The 23022-nt window shown below is 30.1% G+C and overlaps 1 protein-coding gene across 8 annotated transcripts in view; it reads right to left on the bottom strand.

The window, feature by feature from the left end:
- LOC134690799 (protein hunchback-like) overlaps positions 1–23022 on the bottom strand; it is a 70936-nt gene that overhangs the window by 12869 nt on the left and 35045 nt on the right. For 5 of the 8 annotated variants that reach the window (XM_063550855.1, XM_063550852.1, XM_063550853.1 and 2 more), the window contains one exon: positions 550–824. In XM_063550855.1, coding sequence (XP_063406925.1) covers positions 550–824 — 275 coding nt within the window. Of the gene's footprint in view, positions 1–549; positions 825–1133; positions 1189–4723; positions 4795–8580; positions 8763–23022 lie in introns of those variants that run through there. The other 3 variants (XM_063550859.1, XM_063550858.1, XM_063550860.1) reach the window with 3 other exon arrangements.

The following is a 23022-nucleotide window of genomic DNA, read 5'->3' as shown; positions in this document are numbered from 1 at the left end:
GACTGCTGGGATTAGGAAAATGAACAATCATGCCCTGTTTTATGCTGAAATTAAACCTGGTTTGTTGTATTATGCAACAACATGTGTTTCATAAGGCGAAAATTAGTTCAAGGAATTCTGAAAGAAGAGCAAATATTCACCAGACTATAGATGCTTGAATACATGTAACTTATTTTTGTTTCTGTTTTCTAAACAGATTTCTTTTGTTCTGGTATCTCAACTTTTCCATAGATCTTATAGTATTGTGGTCAAATGAACCTATTTAATACAAAACTATTTTTCACAAATTCATGTGTGTGAGGTACATGTTGCTTTAGGTTTTTTTTCTGGCTTTTTTGTGGATACGTCTTTTCTTGGATTGAGGAAAAAATCTTTTAAGGAATTTGCCACAGTCTTTCTCCGCTTAGACAATAGAAAATGTGAAGTTTGCTGAACATTTAAGTTTGTGCTTCGACCTAACCACCAAAATGAACAAAAATTTGAAGGCCCACTACTTTAATTGAATCCACAGTAGAAGAAAAAGAGAGGAGTAATGTAATAAAAATTTACCTGAAAAGCTGCAAAGGTGGCAGAAATAAAGTCCTTCTTTGTCTGGCTTAATTGTGGTAACGTGGCCTGTGTTTGGATCTCTGACGTACGTAGCTGTGGAGTCTGATGTAACATTGTTAGTCAGGTATTCAGATTGATCGTCAGATGAGTTAGAATTGGTATCCTGGAAACTGGCGTTGGAGAGATTATAACCTTCGTGATTTTCTATCAGCGAGTTCTCTTCAGACATTACCTTCTCAACAACATCTGCAACTTGAGGTGACACTGTGTCGGCCCTGGAAAACAAAAAAGTTACGAATATGTTAATAACTTACTCTTACAAAATTAAATTTCATTTAAATTAATTCCAAGAAAAATTCACCATCCTTTTGGTCCTTTACAGAATGTAAAAGCCGAATAACTAAATTTAAGAAAGGGAAATAACCCTTGCAAATTCCGCTCACATATGAACTAAATTTTGTTCCAATTGAAATATAATTGGAACAAACCAAAGCATCATTTAATAATTTCAAAACAAGGGAAGTAACCCTTGCTAAGGCTCACACATTTGAACAAGGAACAAATCTTAACATTATTTTCTCTACCTTCTTAAAAGTATCATGGTATTACAATGTCAGAGGGGACTAAATTCAGCCTCAACTCATTAAGGTACAAAACAATTAAAGTCAGCCTCGTGGAGAAGAGGTACAAACGAAAAATTATCAAAAAATTTCAGATCCTGATTGTACCATGACATATCCTGTTCTAAGTTCTTTTAGGTAAGTGGTTGTTGACTTTGACGTTATAGTATAAAACAGGTGTTCAGATGAACCTTCAGTTTTGAAAAAAAAAACTGGAAACCAAACAAAGCACATCTTAGTCATCAAAAAATATTTGTGGTACAAATTTACTGTGAGAAAAAGCTATATTCTAACAGGTGTAAAATACATGAGAATGCGATAAATGATTACATGTATATGAAAAAAAAAACATTAAAAAAAATGTTTGAAAATATTCTTTTACATACCCGCCATTTCAAGTTAAGGCTATTTAGTACTCCAAGACTTCACTGGTTCAAATTTTATATCAAGTGTTCACAAAGCTTATAAAACACAGAGCGGCTAAGATTAAACAACCTTTTTTGTCATCCAACGTACTTGAGTTTTAACCCATAAAAAATTTAAGATCTAAACACTTAAAAAGAAACAATTGCTCTTCAAGCACTTAAATCCACACTGAAGATAAAGTCAGTTTCGGAAATCAACTTTCTGTCAACAAGTTATCGCTGTTTTCTTCTGTATCCTTATAAAACAAGTTTTTATATATATACCGATACATTGGCATTTATTGCGTTGGCGAGAAACTCTGCCTGCGAAAGTTTAATTTGTCAAAAGGTGTAAATATAAACAGCAGTAGACGTCCAAAATTATTAAAAAGAAAATGAAAAAACAGTGTAATATATATAAAACAAATGTCACTCCCTTTTAAAAAATTGTCTATATATAGTTTAATGGATATATATTTACACTTTGCGACAAATATAACTTCTCAGTAAGGGAATCGCCAACGCAGTAGATACCAATGTATCGTCTATAAAAGAAACCTTGTTTTTTAAGGTTTCAGAAGAACACATGCAGTGATAAATTGATGACCGAAAAATTCTTAAATTTGGAGGTCATCATAAGAACCAACTCCTCATTTTATATTTTAGTCTTGTTTTCAACCAAACCACCATGCCAGACCATACTATAACACATGTGTTATAACAGTCTTAGCACCATATAAAACAAAGAACAAAATTGATCAGAGAAAATATTTTTTGCCTTCATTTAGTTACCATGGTTACCAGCATAATTTATCTGCCATAAAATGTAAGGAAAGACACAAAGATGAAAAGAATTATTTTCCTTGCCTTTTAACATCTCATATGTCTACTTTTACTTTCCGTTTTATGACCCAGTAACCTACCAGGCACAAGACATCATGTAACTTGAACACCAAGTAGGCCTCTTACTTTAGTTTGCAAATTGGGATGGTATGGGAAAACATTGAAAATATATTTTCCTTTATCAAAAATTCATATTTTGCTCCTTGTTGAAGATCTCACTGTGACTTTAAGATGAAGAACAGCAATCAAAGTACTGTTCCTTTGCCTTAAATTTTGACCATAGTCCTATTTCACAATGCCCCAACACTAGATCCCTAAGGCAATACTGAGGGTACTTTCATCTAAATGGACCAGGTATATTTAAATAAAAGTCAAAGAAGGTAAAACACTGATTGGAAATCAAACTATTTCATATAAAACTAAAAATTGATCCACATTAAAAAATATCATAACAAAAAAAACTCCAACATAATCATAGACTACTACCGTCTTTACTTATGATTGGAATTTTTTTTTTTTTATATTTACAAAAACTTGTGCAAATTATACATTACATGTACTTATATATTGCCATTACAGGGACATAACTCTATTTCAAAATCAATTCTGATATTCTTACAGAACAGAGAATTACATCTAAATACAGATTCCGTAACTGAATCAGTAACATTATGCATCATAACGAATTGTAAAATATTTTATTTTTAAATTCACCAAGTTTATTTGCATGATTCAACTTTGATGTCAATAAGATTATATTACTTAATGACAAAAATTATTTAAAAACATGAGTATATACAATTGAATATTTAATTAAAAAACATACCTCAAATTAAAAAATACGAATAAATGATCAAAATTGATTGATCTAGCTGATGTCTTACCTGATAAATAAAATCCAAACTTTGACCTACGTACAAACTACTAAATGTATTAAACAAAGGTAACTAGTTTTTATCGTTATCTAGTTTTTTCGACATTTAAACTAGGCCTATCCTTGACAAATTTGTTTCTTTTTCTGTGTTCTAACATCGTTATCAGTAAACGTTTTTGTGACTTGGCCACAAAACTTGTGAGATGACCAACATTAAACAGGCTCCAACGTGAATTCAATTTTATATCAGCCTTTTTACGTTCTTATTGGTAAAGATATAAAAATCAAGCCTTTTATCCTCCGCAATTGTATTATAAAAAACCAATAGCTAATGCTCATTTAATCTTACACTCAAAAGACCTCGGAAAAAAGAAAAACAACATATTGCTTCGATGAAAATCTAATGTCTCTTTTCCTATATATTCAAAGTAAAAAATATTATTGTATGGGATTTAATATAAATACTCCGATAACTGTTTATTTATTACCTTTGTCGATGGGTCATACAATTGAAATAATAAGATGAAAAAAAATTCCCGCATAAAAAACTTTTCTGCATAGATTGTTATTGAGGATACCAATAAAGGAATGCAATAATTTTCATTTCAACTAAATTAAAGATGTTTTTAATACTTTTTTGACACTCCCTATGGTTGGTCACACCAGCATACAATCGTAATTGTTCGAGAATGAGAAATGGCGAGAAAAAAGAAATGAAAATATATTTTACATACTAACACCTGGTTTTGTTACATTTATTGTTGTACTGTTAACAAAAAATATCGAAAAATAAGACGCAAAGTGAATTCTTTCAAAAGAGCAAGATTAAAAAGAAAATATTTGTATTTAATAAAAAGTAAAATGAATAACATGTCTTTTAATATAATAGAAAAGGAAATTAATTCTCGTTCTAAGTAATATAAAAGTAGGCGAAATATAATGAAACTTTCCGGAGAATAATTTTAAATCTCAAAGGAAATTTTTTAAATCGTGAGAAAATATTTTCCAAAGAAAACTATCTTAGATTTTGTCATGTTTTTAAAGGCAGTATAAAATACAGGGGTATTAACTAGATTAAAGAAATTATAATGTATTACTATATATCTAAATTCATTGATCAAGATCTTCTTTAAAGGAAAGATAACTCTGCAAATCATATTTTTACCAATCAATCTTGTATCCAATGGTAAACCTTCAGCATTTTTTTATTGCCACTGGAACCTGCATAAGTCTTAAATATGACACTGATGTCAAGGGGGTAAAAGTAGATTTCAGAAATAGAATTAGTATATGATTTTAGAAATCTCTAATAGCCTGATCAAAATGTTGATAAAATAAATAAACATGAGTAACAGACAGACAGGCAGCCAGATCAAAACATACTTTTTATCATGAAAAATATATTGTTAGAAATAAAAATTATCAGAACTTACTTCAAAAATTCAAGCAATTCTCTGCGAATATCTGAGAGCAATTTTGCTGAATTCATTCTTTGTTTTAGTAAAATCAATAATGAGAAATAAAAATGAATACATGGTACTTATTACAATGAGTATCTTATCTGTCTTTTGACAAAACTAGGCTGGCTTGAACTTGACGACACATTGTATTTTCCATTTTGTTCCCATAAAAATACTTAAGTATTGGGAAAGGTTGGGAACTTAACACTTTATGCCCTGGTTCATGTAGAAAGGTCTTAACTTTTGGAACTGACATATATTATTATAGATAATATACAGTTGGAAAACTATTGTGGGCATAGAATGAAACGTACAATTCTATTCATGCTGCTGATATCTGTATTCTCATTTTTGTGTAACTTTTAAACAATGCAAACTTCTAGAGCAGAGGAATATGTTTTGCCTTTAAAAAAGAAAATGCATAAATTTAGGAATTATCAAGATTTTTTTTCAAAAAATACTTTGAAGGTCCTTTGACATTCAAAACAGCAGTCATAATATTTTATTAATGATAACTTTATGTAGAAAATAAAAAAAGCGAAGACAACTCTCATTTATGACCAAAAGCAGAGAAATAACTTATGTTTTTTACAACCAGTTGCAATGTTTGGAAGAAGAAAAAAAAATAGAAAAAAAGACAGAAAAAGAATTCGAAGATTATAAGCCTCACCCTCACAAAATAGGGGTTCACTGAAAACAATGATTTTAAAATTAAAAGAGAATTTTGTGCAAATCATTCACTGAAAACTGTGATAAACTCAATGACCTCAAACTTATTCGTAAATTGTTGCACCTCAATTTGATTAAGGAAAATTATTTGAAAAAACAAATATAACATTGCAACCACATTGATGTCACGACTTAATAAAATGACCATATGTTTAGTTTTTAACTTCTTTCCCATAAAAATACTTTAAAGATTAAATACGATACTTGAACCTCATAAAAATGGGCGCACTACGTTTGCGCGCATTTGGGGATTAAAATATTTTACGTTTGCACGCAGCTTTTGATTACATTTGCGCGCATTTATTTTACAGGTAATCTCAGGTAAAAGTATAAATAAAAATTATATTAAGTTATAAATAACTATTTTTTTTTGTATTTTCATATTAATCAATTATTAATTTTAAAAAAGTTTGTTTATCTGTTTATCAGTCAAATTATATACTGTTCATATTGAATTATAAAAGCAAGTAAAAACTCCGTTAAAGCTTAAGGTCATGTTACAATATATGAGTGGGCTTTTCACGGATTTTCTTAAAATTTTGCATACACTTATTGAAATGTGTCTGAAAATCGAAAACAAATCTGCGGTTTTATCTCTTTTTTCCCTGCCTTATGAAACTTATACTAAAGGAAGGGGTACTGATACCTGTAAATAATTGAACAAATTAATAGATAAATAAGCATTACTACCTGTATTTTCCCTAAAAAATTACTGATTGAATACTTTCAAAATATGTGCCTTATGATAACATTAAGAATGGAAATGGGGAATGTTTCATAGAGACAACATACTAAGACTAACGGAAGGGGTACTGATACTTATAAATAATTCAACAAATTAATAGATAAATAAGCATTATTACCTGTATTTTACCTGAGTTTACCTGCCAAAAAAATGCGCGCAAATGTAATGGAAAGCTGCGCGCAAACGTAATGATTTTTGCGCGCAAATGTAATGGTAATGCGCGCAAACGTAATGCACCGATAAAAATAAGATAAATTTGTTTATCATCAGTGACCCACCCCCCTATCTACTTTATCTAAAAAAAGTTATAAAACTCAAGACTTAGTGTACATACATTGAAGATTGGTCTGTTTAAGCATAGATATGTTCATGTAATGACTTGTTGTAAATTTTGAAACCCATTTTTGAAATTTGATCAGTGTAAAGGGGACTTTTGAAGATAAAAAAATATTCTATTTTATCTATTATCAGAACCCCTCCACTCAGACTTAACCTGTCCATAGAGGAAAATAAAACACCTGTTAATTTTGTTGTTTTTAACTCTTTTATATAAAACTCACAAAATTATGCCTCACATGTTTTCCTTTAGCAAACAAATATCACATTGCTTTTACATTGATAGGGATAATTTTATTTTGACTACAAACACGTCTTTTTTCAAAAATTCATTCAAAAATCTTTAACAACTTTATTAAAATTATCAATTTTACAGATCAGCAACTTTAGATAAAAAATTCATTAACAAAAAACTTTCAAGCACTTAAATAACTGACCAAAATCTTCCCTGTATATAAAATTATAAATAGCAGCCCTTAAACCCTACTTAAAAAGTTTATATCTTCTTTACAAAGAATATTATCCCTAATACTGATATCAGCTTTGTTAAATTTCTGCCAGTCTTTCCCTATCTTTTCCCCATCAATTAATATTGCAAACCCCTTCACTGAGCCCCACTAATGACACAACTTATTTACTTAGAAATCTATGTATTTATGAGAGTTTTGTTGATAATACAGCTGCCTTTACATTTTTCCTCTTGACCAGTTATGTAATAAATATTTGGGTCAAAAGGCAAGCCATAGATAAGAGTTGGTCATTAAGTTATATTATTAACATACAAAAAGGCTTGAGTGCATTAAGTGGTTGGAAAATCTCTCACTGGGGAATTAAACAGGAAATTGTTAAAAACAAAGAAAACAATTAATTAGGACAGCTTATTTTCTTTGTTTTAAATAGTAATCTTCACATAGAGTAGTTTTGATACATCTTTTAATGAGATAAATGAAAGTTAGAAATTTTCTAAATTTAAGCCTCTTTTTCATATTCTTAAATTTTTCTTCATTTTTTGTACCTGTTGTATAATTCCTTTCTCATTGAATTATACCGTAATTATTTATTCCTTTAATATAACAAATGCAATCCCACCTTTAATCAAACTCAGCGTATGTTAGTATAATCAAATGCACTGCTTCCATTGTTAAAACATAATGCTTTATTATTTTAAAAACTTTTTCTTTTTAGTTTGGTTTTTGTGTGCGCATTGTTAAATTAGGGTATGAATAGTCTTTTACTGCAAGTGTCAATTCATTTTTGCATAATAAACGCCCCCTTTTCCAAATCAATCTGGGTAAAGTGTCATTTTGAGAAATATTCAAAAATGCATAATTAATTTCAGATTTTTTTAACAGTACTTGTTACCTTAAAGATATAAGTCATCAAAACAAATTAGGAGTAATTGTTTAAGTAAGTTATAGTATGTACCTAAAGTTGTAAAATGTTTAAGTGCACTTTCGAAATGCTTTAAATTTTTGTATCTACAAATTCAACTGTATATTATATATAAGTATAATTGATAAAAGAACAAAAGTAGGACACCATAATGTTTTGCATAACAAATAAGTACATATGTACTAAGTTAAGCAACAGATTTTCTATTATTTATTCAATACGCCAATAATTTTTTACATATTTTATGCATAATAAATTCATTAAAAAAATACAGCTGCAATGAAATAATCGTTTTTCGAGTCATCTTTCCTGGGTTGTATATAATGACTATTTTATAACAACAACCACTGGCTTTAAAATTACAATCTAAAATCCCGATTACTTTTAATACAAACATCCAAGATTTTAAAAGACGAAATGAACCCCCAACATGTTCTAGATGTTAAGCAATAAAACAGCCCTCATAAAAACTAAGCAAACAAATGGCCATAATTTTTAAAACCTAGAGGTCAAGCTGACCACTATAAAATCAATAAACCTTTTAACAGGCATTCCTCACAGGTAAAAATCTCTCTACCTACTATCTCTGTTAATTGCAAATTATGACATAATTAAGAAATGGTCTTACCCAAATGTATTTTCTTCTGGTAGTGTGATCATTGCAGCCTTCATTTCTCACAAATAAAAAAAACCTCAGCTTCTTTTTTCCCTTAAAACTGTCCTGACCGGCCCATAAGTAAATATTAACTAACTAAAACAGTTACGACCTTTCATTATTATCTTATCAACACACTGACCAATGGTCAATCTCTATATATATTTGTGAAAAAAGACTCATGTTAAGTTAGTGGGTCCTTATCAGTAAAACTTCACTTAGAATTGCATTTAGAATTTGATGATTATTAGGGGATATTAAAGGGGAAGGGGGGCTTCATAAAATACATTACGAGGGGGATATTAAAGGAGGGGGACAATAAAATTCAATTTAATTAATTTATCCTTTGTACTTTTCTGTAAAAAAAAGTGCTTTATAAATTCTTACTTTTTTCTAATTACATGTAATACTGACGAAATGATTTGTTTTGCTTTTTGTTGCAAATTGAATATAAAAAAATCAGGGAAAAAACATAGAATTTTTTTTTTTTATTGCATTTCAGACTTTTTTTTTTTTTTATATATCCCTCAACAGAGCCTCCTCGCCTTCCTTACATAAGCACTGGTCAAGAAAAACAGAATATGTTGACCAGAGGTTTTTTCTTTGAGGAAGAAAACATAATTAAACATATGGTCAATGTTTACTCATACATAAAGATCAATCTGCCTTTCCCAGGTTTACAAAGATGTTTATCATTCTGGATGCTGAGGTTGAAGATTGCGCAATCTCCACTGATCAATAAAGAGTTTTCGTTGGGAGGGGTGGGTCTAAAAAATTTATATACACATTTTTTTTTTAAAGTTATATTTTACAAGATGTTTTTTTTATATTAAATACAGAATGACCTTCTTTCAGTATCACTCAAAATCCACCTTAACCATTTAATCAATATTATAATTTGTGAAATAAAATTAGTTCCCTTAAGATGATTTTTCTGTTTCATATAATATTCAAATCCAATGTTTTTACTAGAAATTCATTAAGTTTCTGTTTATATCTAATATGTCAAAATTATTATCATAACCTTTCTTCTTTTTTTTCAAATTTACGATATTTTGCACTTAATTTCATCTTCAAAGCCCATTTGGAAATATTATTCAATGACATTTGAAATTTCGTATTCATGTTAAAAACTCAGGTATTTTTCTCACTTAATTCATTATCTATTCATATGTAATTTTACCTTTAAATATTAGCCCACCTTTTGACTTTTTTCTCATTATCATTAAACTTTTGACCCTTTTTATTTTATCACATAAAATATTGCATAACTGAAAATCACAAATGCAAACATTGATATGAAAAACATATTTAAATAAGTAAATATGCCATCAGATTTTTTGTATTACCTCTATTCAATGCCGCTAATTAAAAGGGTCGCAAACAACATTTTTCTTAGCAACTATTTTATTTAATCAATGTTGAGCAAACAAAAATTGAATAATATGTAAAACTGTAGCTATGATTAAAGGCCGAGATCAATAGAACCTAAGGTTTGTTGTGACCATCCCATTGGTCAGGTGTCATTGTGTATGATAAAAACGTTTATGATAAAAACACTGCTAACAGGTTTAAAAGAGCCGACATCAATATTTTTGTATTTGATGTGGTTTAAATGTCCAGTAAAAATGTCTTTTGGACAAATTTATTAAAGCCATTCAGACAATGGAGATTTTCAAAAAAAAGAAAATTCACAACCTCAATTTGAATACTAATTTAATAATGCTTTAATTTTCATTAAAACAAATTCCATATTTCAAAAAACAATTAAGATCAATTGAAAAAAAAGAAATTAAGAAAATATGACCCAAAAAGATACAGCATATACACTCTCACTTGACAGCAAACCAACGACACAACAACACGAAAGATATTTAAATGTTTATATTTCAGCCATTATTTCAATTGCCAAAAGCATGACTCTCATTGGGTAAAAAAAGTCCATCACAAGTTTTGATGTAAAAATCCATTCACGTTTTTTCATTAACAAATCCATTTGACAAGTTTTCTTGAAAATTCATTCACACATTTTCATTAAAAAATTCATTCACAAGTTTCATTAACACCACACCTTATGATTATAATATCACATATCAAGTGTGATACGAAATGATTAATTAAACAAATTATTGAAGAAAATTTGACCAGGATTGACACCTCAAAACGACATACATCACTAAAACAACAACTCTTTAACAAAAACGTGTCAGCCAAAAAAAAATCAAACCAGTGCAACTATACTCCCATTAAATACCAATAGATGCATATATGTTTATGTTTCAGTCAATACATTTCAATTGTCATAGCAGTGCAACTGGCTAAACCTTTTTTCCCCATTGAAAGAAATTGTGGAATGTTAATCAATTACTTCCCTTTAAAATATGAAATTAAGGGGAGATAATTATCAAACAGACAATAATAAACACATAAACATAATAAAAAGGTGAGTAGAAGCATTAGATATACAAAGAAAATTTTAACAGGAGACAAAAGTAATACCCTTGAAACAATGAGTTACATTCTATCATCATGAAGGGTAAACATATTCTGCTCCATCAAATGTGGAACTCAACATTTATGTCTATTCTATATTAATACAGCTTAAGGAAAACATATGTAATCTAGTGACTTTTACAGCCGGAAAAATTCATGTCTGTTTCACAAAAAAACTTACAACAAATCTAAGTCAATCTTAGTTGTAAGTATTTTGTGAAATCGACTCAATTGTTTTTTGTATTGTCTTCAAAAACAGAAGTTTGAAATCACTGTCCGTTGATGCACTGCAAGCGTGCACAAATTAAAGATAACAATTTACAACTTACATTTTAGTAAACTTCCTATAAATGAAATACGATGGCATCAGAATGTTCAAGCAATTGTTTAAGTCGATGACACTTAGGCTGTTTGTTTGTCTCTAAACAACTTCACAACTTGTTACTATACCGTACTACAGACTTAGGTTTTACTACACTTTCATTCATATAAGTTCAGAGTCCAATTTGATTGGATAACAAGATTCTTTATCCAACACTGATTGGCTGGATAAAATTTCATTCATAAAAGTAACAAAAAAATAGCTGATAGCAAAGGTGCTAATTTTTTCAGAAGGTCGGTTTTACTATGCATCTTATAGTAGAGAAAAAGAACAAACATGTTTGTGACAAAAGTGTGAACGGAAACTTCTCTCACTCCTACGGGTTTTTGAAATGTCAAAGTAAGTTATATGACAGTCAGAAGATTCTCATTGGATAAAAACAATTCATTCACTATTTTCATTAACAAACTAAAAAAGTCATTCACAAGACTCATTAACACGCTATTTTACCAAGGATTTATTACCAGCAAAAGTGAGAAATTTGTTGATTCATTAACTGAAATATCACTAAAATCTTACTAGGTCTAAACGTACTTACAAGAAGAAAATTAAAACTGGACATGTTTGGACAATTTTTTATTTTAAGGACATTTTTCAGGGAAAGACACATTTTTGAGAGTATTGTTTATATACTTACAGAATTTCCCATTTTTATATTTATTTAAAAAAAATTAAAAAAATGTCTTAAATGTTTAGACCAAATTGTGCTACTGACATTTTCTTTTTTAAACCTCAAATTCAATATCTTTTTTTGGAAAGAAAAATTCTTCATAATTTTAGTTTTTGTTTTTTTACAACTACCAAAGAATTTAAAATAAAAAAATCATAATCATAGTTTTGATAGGGCACCCCTTTTCATAAGATTTTATTTTCCCCTCCATCATTTTATAAGAATTCATACATAACATCTTCAAAATGTCAATAAATATTAACATCTGCAAATATATATCTATTTGACATTTAGACTTTTAAGTAAACAAGATTTACAAAAAAGACTGGAGGATGAAAACGTGTAAATGAAGAGAAAAATAACCATCTTTAAACTTTCTTGACGTCTTTTTCATGCTTTGAATTAACAAGATATTTATGAATTAGAAAAATAATAACCACCACTTTAACTATCTTGACGTCAATTTTTTGGCTTAGGAAGAAAAACAACCACCTCTTAACTTTTTTGACGTCTTTATTTTTCAGTTTGAATTAACAAGATCTTTTTGTATTTGTATAACGAAGAAAAATAACCAACACTTAAGGACCCTATGGACTTTTTTTGTGTGCTTTGAAATAACAAGTTTTTTTTCCAATTTAAATTTCATGGATGTCCATGAAGGAAAGGCGCTGCAATAAAACTACCAAATAGGAATACAGAATCAAATCTTACATTTCACTACTTTTATGCCTTATTTGGTGTTCACCAGTTTTCATATCTTTTCAGAATATGGTTAATGGACTACCTCTCTCAATACTCAAACAACGCCATACAGGGGTTGTTGCTTGTTGCTGTATATTATATCAAATATTTTGTGTCACATTTATTATAGCTTGCTAAGCAGTTTGGGTTTTACTCATTATTGAAGGTCATACAGTGACCTTTACTTAGAATTCATCATTATCTGTTGGATTCCAATCTTAGGTATATGTGAACCAAGAATAAACCTAGTACAGGTTTTCTAGAGGAATTTTTGCAGACTTAAAAGTAAAACCAGGAAGTAAAATATACATGAAATGCAATTTAGCCTCAATGTGAATCCATGAAAATTACTATCCACATAGTTGTTTACTTCTGAACATGTGGCATTTGGTGTCTCAGGTGTCAGTCAATTATCTACTAGAGCCAACCATATCACATTTTATTCTTATATAAATTTGTTCCACTCTCCAGATACCTCATGATGTTTTTGTTGTTGGATTGCTGTCTCATCAACAAATACCCAATTAATAACTCAGTTTATTGTCATAGAAGAAATCAGCTCCTTTTCCCTACCTCAAAAAAAAACCAATAAAAAACCCCTAAAAAACATACATTTGTTGTTGCATTGCTGTTTAATTAACAAATACCAAAGAACCCAGTTTATCCCCATATAAGAAATAAGCCCCCTTTTTTTCCATACCTCCTAAAAAAAAAAAAGTAAATAAAAAACATACATTTGTTGTTGGATTGCTGTCTCATTAACAAAAACCCATTTATTAATTCAGTTTAATCCCATATAAGAAATCAGCCCCCTTGTCCTACCTCCCAAAAACCCCAAAGAGAACGAAGTGAATATAAAACATACATTTACCTGATCAAATACATTCCACTTTATGGACCCAGTCAGATATAAATTTTGATTAACTTCATCAAGAGAGGAAAAAACAATATTTTAGTACATTATGACCACAGCTTGACCACTTAAGCCAATCAATATATTGTGTAAAAAAACATCACAAATAGCTTGAGTTCAGTCTTTTGTTTGTAACAAGATTGGTATTGTAAAAAACATTGATTTCAACCTCTAGGGAAAGACCATGTTTATATCGCTGATTTTTTAACATTACAATACATACAATATGTATATTAAGGTAATTACTTTGAAAAATCGTTCCAAAACTGGGTTGATAACTCCATTGCAGGCGCTGGTTCAGTCATTTTTAAAAGGGGGATTCCCAACCCAGAAGAAAGGAGGACAATGTTTATATCGCTGATTTTTTAACATTACAATACATACAATGTGTATTTTAAGGTAATTACTTTGAAAAATCGTTCAGAAACCTGGTTGATTACTCAATTGCAGGGCATTTTTTAAAAGGGGGTTTCCAACTATAGTCCCCATTCAAATGCATTGATTGTCAAAAAAAAGGGGGGGGGGGGGGGGGGGGGTTCCAACCCCGGGATCTACCACAACATTGGATATACCTCTAACTGGATTTTCAAGACAGAGTTATAAATGTTTCTTGCAATTACATAAGCAACAAAAATAAATAATTAATTTTACAAAATAGTATTATCATTTTATACAAAAAATTGAATGATAATTGAATAAATAATAATTTTCCTCAACTTCCCCCTTCTCTGTCTTTTGAAATGAATATCAATTACTCTTTTGAAAGAACAAAGATAATCGATTGAAGCACTGGTCATCTTGTCTCTAAAAATACAAATTATGATGCAGCACTGGTCAATTTTGACTGACCACTGTCCTTGCAATTGCAACAATTGAATGGACATAAAAAAGCCGTCAGAAATTTGACGGTATGGTTTCCCTGCGGATGCAGAAATGCATTACTCTAATGACCATCTAGATTGAAAAATGTAATTAAAAATACAAGATATGACATAGCAATGGTCATTTATTGACCACTGGCCTTGCTATAACCCCAAAAGGTCAGCAAAAATTATGATTAACTATTTTCTCCAAGACAGATAATCAATCACGGATCCAGACTTTAAAGTAGATCTCGGAAAAATATGGAATATCATTTTACCTCCAACAAATAACAAACCGTCCTTAGTGTCTTGGTCATTTATTGAAGGAGGGACAGAGGTAGAGAAAGATTTTGGAAAAATATATAATTTTATACTTCTTTACTATACTAGTTCTTTGTTTGATTTTTTATTCCTATGTATAAAAGGTCTCCTTTTCTTGATTCCAGAATTAAGCGTAACAAAACCTATCTTAGAAAATAATGACTTATGACCAACAATCATTTCTCAATGTTTTCTGACAAATCAGGGGAGACAATCATTTAATTAACTCCATTATGCCCAATATAATTTTTCTTCTTTGGCTAACGTCACCTTTTAAAACCTTTTTCTGAATGTCAGATTCTAATTTGTCGGCTGACAAGATCTGACAGTATAAAATACAGCAAATCACAAAACTCACGGGAAATCAACCAGAAATACCAATGAAGGACAATATTAGATTAATTCGTAGATTTTTACCAAATCTGACGGATAGTTTAGCCCCGTCTAAAAAAGATGGCAAGAGGTCACTTTACTAGTTATGATTTTTGTCAGTAACTTAAAGACGGGCCTGAGTACATCAAATATTAATTTGAGTCATATCGAAGCTTTTAGAAATATGCTTCATTTTCTATCAGTAATGAAAGTATTTTACAAAAAAATAACCTTCAAATTTATTTTTAAACTAATTTTTGTTTCTAAATATGTAAAACTTTTATTTCTTAAAATTCATTTTTTTTTAAAACAAACAAATTGTAATTTCTAAATACGTTTATTATTTATTTCCAAAAAAAAAAATCAAAAAATTGTTGTTTCTGTTTCCTTGCCAGTTAGTCATTGTTTTCTTTGAATACCTTAAACAAAATTCTATATGAATAATAGAATAAGGAGTATTTTTCAATCACACAGCAACCCAAAAAAACGTTCAAATCAAGAAAAGACTTCCTTCAAGTGCCAGAATATCATTTACAAATGTTTCCATTCCATTTCATTTTTTCTATCAAAAACAAATTAACATATTTCAACTTGATGTTTTCCATAAAATGGCATTGATGAGGTTACAATTAACCAACAAATCGGCAGAGCACATGTTTTAGGAAATTATCCGCCACAAAACATCTGTGATAGTTTGTTAACAAATCTAAACACAATAGAAAACATTGTTTAATTAAAGGTTTTAAAACAGGCGACATGGGTCTAAATGTCTTTTCGAGTATGTTTTTGACAAGCTTATAAATTTCTATTGAAAGAAGTTGTTAAAAAACATGTGATTATTTTATGACCCTTACAAGTGAATCAATAAAAGGTCATAGATAATATTAATATTTGATGACTCGTTTTAAAGAGAACATGAAATTTGAAGAAGTCCACTTAAAATGTCAACTTATTTATGCATGCTCTTTTTTTAATGCTAGATTTTTATGCAGCCTTTAATAGCAATTCTGTTGCAGTAACTAATTTTATTTATTTAATATTTTTGTTTTTGTTGCTTTCAAATTTTGAATGATTTTCTTTAACAATAAATTATGATATAAAAAAATAAAAAAATTTCAAATATTCCATTAATGATCAAAAAGATTTCATGAAGTCTTATTTTGTATGAGATACTTAAAAAGAAAAAGCATACTAAAAAAGAAAAAAGCATAAGAAATCAAAGGGTAATTTAAACTATTTTCTTTTGAATTCACAGATCCTGATTTACATTTACACAAAGAAGGGGCAGGGGGCATGCATCATTGGCTAATCCTCTTTAGTGGATTACCAAATTATTTGGATTATGATCACTGTTCCTGCAGGCTTCTTACTTCTTTTACTTTTAACCTTGTTGTACCTTTTCTGCTTCTTATAGACCCCCCTCCCACTATTTTGTTCAATTTCCTTTACATGCAATATATACGTGTTTCTCGTTTCTCGTTTTGTTTATATAGATTAGACTGTTGGTTTTCCCGTTTGAATGGTTTTACACTAGTAATTTTTGGGCCCTTTATAGCTTGTTGTTCGGTGTGAGCCAAGGCTCCGTGTTGAAGGCCGTACTTTAACCTATAATGGTTTAATTTTTAAATTGTTATTTGGATGGAAAGTTGTCTCATTGGCACTCACACCACATCTTCCTATATCTATGATAAATCAATTTCCTCTCTTCCCATAATCCTTTAGTTTGATTAAAGACAATTACTTTAACTTATACACTATAGGTAATAGAAAATACTACTACAAAAAATATTTTTTCATGTTATAAAAGAGTTGAACCAATTACCAATAATCATAGAAAAGTAATTAACTTTCACAGATAAAAAGATTAAGTTTGAAAGTAAAGGACTCCATTGTCATGGTAACAGATTGATAATATTAAGATGACCATTGTCCATCTGCAGTCAAAATTAAGATCATTAACTGATTTTTTTGTGAATCAATATGACAAACATTATTCTAGTTATTAAAGCACTGACCATTCTAATATCTCATAAATTCTGAATTAAATAATCTTGTAAATTTCATAAAACATTACCAAAAAAAAAAAATCAGTTTCTTTATATGCAAAAATCTTTAACTGATAGCTGTCTTTCTTTTAAATGAAAAATTTGTCACTGGACATTTAAGCCTACATGAAGTTATCTATCTATCTTTATAAATAGATATAGGAAGATGTGGTGTGAGTGCCAATGAGACAACTTTCCATCCAAATAACAATTTAAAAAAGTAAACTATTATAGGTCAATGTACGGCCTTCAACACAGAGCGTTGGCTCACACCGAACAACAAACTATAAAGGGCTCCAAAATTACTAGTGTAAAACCATTCAAATGGAAAAACCAACGGTCTAATCTATATAAAAAAAGAGAAACGAGAGACACGTATAAATTACATAAATAAACGACAACTGCTATAAAGACTGTTTTGATAATGGTGCTTTATTATACATAATATAATAAGACAACTTTGAGCCTCTAATTTTTAATCACAAAAAGCCAATGTACTACTTGACTATTTTTGTTTTCTTAGGTTGCTGTCTCATTGAGTTATACCCCATACCTATTTTTATCCATTTCGTAAGGTATCAAATTAGATATTATTTTAGCTTAATTTGAAATAATTTGAAATAGTTTTGTTAATTAAATACTGTGGATTTATACCTTTTGGTTATAGTATATTTTTTGGGGTCTTTTTCAAAGGAATACTTATACTGCATGGATTCAACATTTGGTCCTATAAAAAAAGGCAAAAAATTGTCTTTTGTCAATATGAAACATTTTTTTACATTTAAAAGAAAGCAAATTATGCCTAAAAAGACTTTCAGGGCAATTTTAATAAATTCCTAACATTCACAAGTATTATTCAAAATCTAAGTTTTATTGAATTGTCCTTCGATTAGAAAAAAAATAAGAATTCAGGAAGCTGGCTCATAAAAACAAATTAACATGTTAAAAAGCTCAGTAGATGGTATTAACTCAAAGGTCAAAAGCAGGGATTGACATTTTTTTTCTGGTATGGACATGCAATCAGGAAGTCAAAGTTAAGAAAAATAAAATTAAATCGTTAAAAAAATGATTAAATAGCATAAACTGAAAGGGCAAACACAGGGATTGGTCATTTTTATTCTTATATAGAAAAGGTGTAAAATAACAAAGATACTAGCAAAATGGAATTGAGACAGGCCAAACAACTAAAGGTTCTTGCCATTTTTGAAATTATGTAATAATATTATGAAACTCAAAGATCAAGAGATTGGGCAGTTTTCGTCAGTAACAAATTGGGAACTCTGATGGGGAATTGTGTTGTTGACATTTCTTGTAAACAGACCTGTAGACAGGAATTTCCAAGTTGGGGTTCCATACAACCATTTTCAACTTTAAAAGTTACAATTCAAATAGAATGTCAACTTAATCAGTGGTAATATTAGTATTCAAGGGGGTTCGTACGAACCCAACAAACCCCCCAGGCTACAGGTGTGATAAATGTGAATGATAGATGTACAAATAGTCTTCTTTGCATGTTTTATCCAACCGCTTTCAGAATGTCAACAATCAGAAAAGGTTCAACTTTATCTTGAACATTGTTGAAGGTTTTAATTATAAAAAAGAAGATGTGGTATGATTGTCAGTGAGACAACTCTCCACAAGAGACCAAATGAAGCAGAAATTAACAGCTATGTCACCCTCAAACCTTATAATAGTCAGAATGCTGACAGCAATGAAATAGTTCAACCTTCAAAAATCAGGAGATTTAAAATTCCCTTTTAGGATTTAAAAAAAGGGAGATAATTTTATACCACATTGGGAACATTGTAGGAGGGAAGTTTGTCAACAATTTTTGGAATGTCAAATAAAAAGGTTTCACCTTCAAACAGTTAGAGTTTACCCTCTTAAGATTTTTTTTTCAAATGAGAAATGCTGACATAAGAAAACTAATCAAATGTTACAGAAATAAAGGGAAATGTTGAGTAATTTATTTTGACATCAACGAAACTGTATCTCTGCAACAACACAAAGACAATCCAGGGGACAACATACAATACAAAATGTTTTTATATTTTCTCATACTTTATTAGAGTAAAACCATGTTTGTTTAAAAATCCTTTAATTTTTTCATCTCTAAATTTAATTCAAAATATAAATTTATCCAATATTTAAGTGTATACAAATTTTGAATTTAGCAATTTTAGAAAAAACTTATAAATCATTCTTGAATAGTCACTTTTGAATTTCATTCGACCATAACATATATCTTTTTTTCTAGCTATTACAATTCTCCAGATATTTATTTGAAATTTAACACGTCTTTAATAGTGCATTTGTTCAGACCCATCAAATGCATTGCTAATACGAAATCATTATCCAAATGTTACCACTTGAACATTTCTAATTCATCTTTCAACTTTTCAAAAAACCAGTGCATAATTAAAACATTTAAATTCCTTGCACTTTAGAAAATGGAAATTTGAGCCAGATTGGAACAAAGCGTCCATTTTCATGATGCGACAGTCCCAACACATTGATGTGTTAAACTATCATTTTTACCATTGTCCATCGGGTCATGCGGTCATTTTTTACTGTCATGCTTTATCTTGTCTGAGGTCAAAGGGCCACTGGACACTGGTCAAGCCGCTGACCACTGGACAAAGAAATATAATCATCTAAAATAAGATGTTTCATTGATTAGTAAAAAGCTCTTCTTTAAGATGTGCATTCATTGAGGACCTTTTATGGGAGAAATTGCAGTATTCAGGGAGGCACACGAGGGGATTTTTTTTCTGTCATAATATTAATAGAGATTTTTTTAATGAAAATAATAGTCTTTTTATAGAAAAATGAGAATGTTAGGCAAAATCTAAGACATTCTTTATGTCTTATTGAACTTATTAACATCAAGCTGAGTAGTCTTTCACAGGTCTTTCAAGGAGCATTAGATTTGTTAATACTGATTTAATTTTGAAAATCATTGCAATGCATTTAATCATAAAATTAATGAATTCTGCATCTAAAATTAAAGATACATGTATATGAAAACTTGTTTCAAACTTGATTATAAAATTGATGATAATTTTTATTTTTTTACAGGGTTTATGAAAAGTTTCAAGGAGGGTTAAAGACAGTTTATTTGTGGATTAAATTCAACTATATGTTCCAAAGGTGTTTTCCCTTTCAAGTATTGTTTTCCAGGAAATGGTCAAGGGTTGGACAAAACTTTGTGAATCATATTTCCTGTCAGTAGCTAAGGGTAGGACACTTTTTCATCCCATTTCCAGGAAGTTCTTATCTTCTTATTTTACATACTAAGTAATTTGTTTTTGCCTGATCTATATCTTTTACATCAAAGTCAACAATTTGGGGAAATAAACCCTCACATTTCATATGTCATCAAAATCAAAAAGATCAGAAACTTGATCCACACCCAAATCTAAAAAGTTTGACTTTATATATAAGAACTAAAAGTTTTATCCAACTTTATTTGGCCAAGTTACTATCCTGATTTAAATTAAAAAAAACACCAATAAAACCCAGATTTTGTCATATTCTTTTTTTTCTAACTTTTCTGGATATCATTGAAATATTACAAATATGGTGCCACAAGAAATTTGAACTTCTTAATAATATTGAGAATGGAAATTTAGAAAGTGTCAAAGAGACAACAACCCAACCGAAGAGCAGAAACAGCTGACTGTCACCAATGAGTCAACACACTGAGAAAATCCAGCACCTTGAGGCAGGCTTCAGTCAACATTTAGTAACATAACAATACCACACTTCTGGAATACCTAGTAACAAAAAGCACACTCCATCAATAACTTCAGCATTATCTAGTAAAAGATACCACTTAAGCAATGCCTAGTAACATATACCACACTCCAGCAATACCTAGCAACAGATACCACACTCTAGCAATACCTAGTAACAGATACCACACTAGCAATATCTAGTAACAGATACCACACTAGCAATATCTAGAAACAGATACTAACCACACTCCAGCAATACCTAGTAACAGATACCACACTCCAGCAATACCTAGCAACATATACCACACTCTAGCAATACCTAGTAACAGATACCACTCTCCAGCAATGCCTAGTAACACATACCACACTTTAGCAATACCTAGTTACAGATACCACACTCCAGCAATACCTAGCAACAGATACCACACTCTAGCAATACCTTGTAACAGATACCACACTCCAACAATACCTAGTAACAGATACCACACTAGCAATACCTAGTAACATATACCACTCTCCATCAATGCCTTGTAACAAATACCACACTTTAGCAATACCTAGTAACAGATACCACACTCCAACAATACCTAGTAACAGATACCACACTAGCAATACCTAGTAACATATACCACTCTCCAGCAATGCCTTGTAACGAATACCACACTTTAGCAATACCTAGTTACAGATACCACACTCCAGCAATATATACATATTAACAAATACCACACTTTAGCAATACCTAGTAAAAGATACCACACTCCAGCAATACCTAGCAACAGATACCACACTTTAGCAATACCTAATAACAGATACCACACTCTAGCAATATCTAGTAACAGATACCAACCACACTCCAACAATACCTAGTAACAGATACCACACTCCAGCAATACCTAGCAACAGATACCACTGTGGTGAAAAAATCTTGAATGTTTTCCATATCACTCTTACTTTTAAATATTCCTGATTCTTTGGAGAAAACCATTTAAACAGATCTTAATACAATGATATATATATGCATTTATACTTTGTCACAATTTGTAAAAGTAAACCATTATAGGTCAAAGCATACAGTAGCCAGGGGGGGTTGGGGGATTCAGACGACCTTCCCCTCCTTGAAAACAAATAAGCACTGTTAAAGTTAATGTTCTTTTCGAATTGTGACTGTTAAAGTAGAGTTTGAGAGTCCAACGAACCCCCCCCCCTAGAAATTCCTGGCTACGGCCTGTGAATGGTCTTGAGCAGAGAGCCTTGCATGGCTCACACCAAACAGCAAGCTATAAAGGGCATCAAACATCACTAGTGTAAAACCAAACAAACAGGAAACAAAAATTATATCTATATATAAAACATGAAAGCATACCTCAGAATAACCGTATCAAACATTATATCTACTGTCTGTTCCAGCTAACTCAAAATGAGATTTTTGATGAAATTAAAAATTAAATTTGCAGGTTTTATCATAACTCAAAAAGATCACAATCTGTTAAATTTTGAGGAAAGTGGGTTGAATTTATGGGATAAAGAAGTCATCTGTTTCAACTGATGTCACTTGTTTTTAACAAAAACACCAAATGTATAAGTGGTCAAAAGTGTTTTTCCATGAAATCTAAACTGTAATGTTTCATGCTACACTTCAGTTTAAAAATTGGTAGTGTAACTTAGAGAGTCCAGAATTTTCTAAGCAAGAGATGAAGAGGAAGTCACAAGAGGGTGTGTTGCCCACAAGGAAGAAAACACACGATGAAATTGATGATCTAAAACTTTGTTCAACTCTCCCCTACCCAGTGTTAATATGTAAAAAAATCTTTTCTTCTTTCTAACATAAACCCCTTGGAGCTTTCTGATTAAACTTGACATTTATATATTATCACATTT

This window comes from Mytilus trossulus, chromosome 11 (genome assembly GCF_036588685.1).
Source record: "Mytilus trossulus isolate FHL-02 chromosome 11, PNRI_Mtr1.1.1.hap1, whole genome shotgun sequence".
NCBI classification, from domain to species: Eukaryota; Metazoa; Mollusca; class Bivalvia; order Mytilida; family Mytilidae; genus Mytilus; species Mytilus trossulus.
Note: the sequence above shows the minus strand (reverse complement) of the source record. Positions and strands in the feature narration are given on the sequence as shown.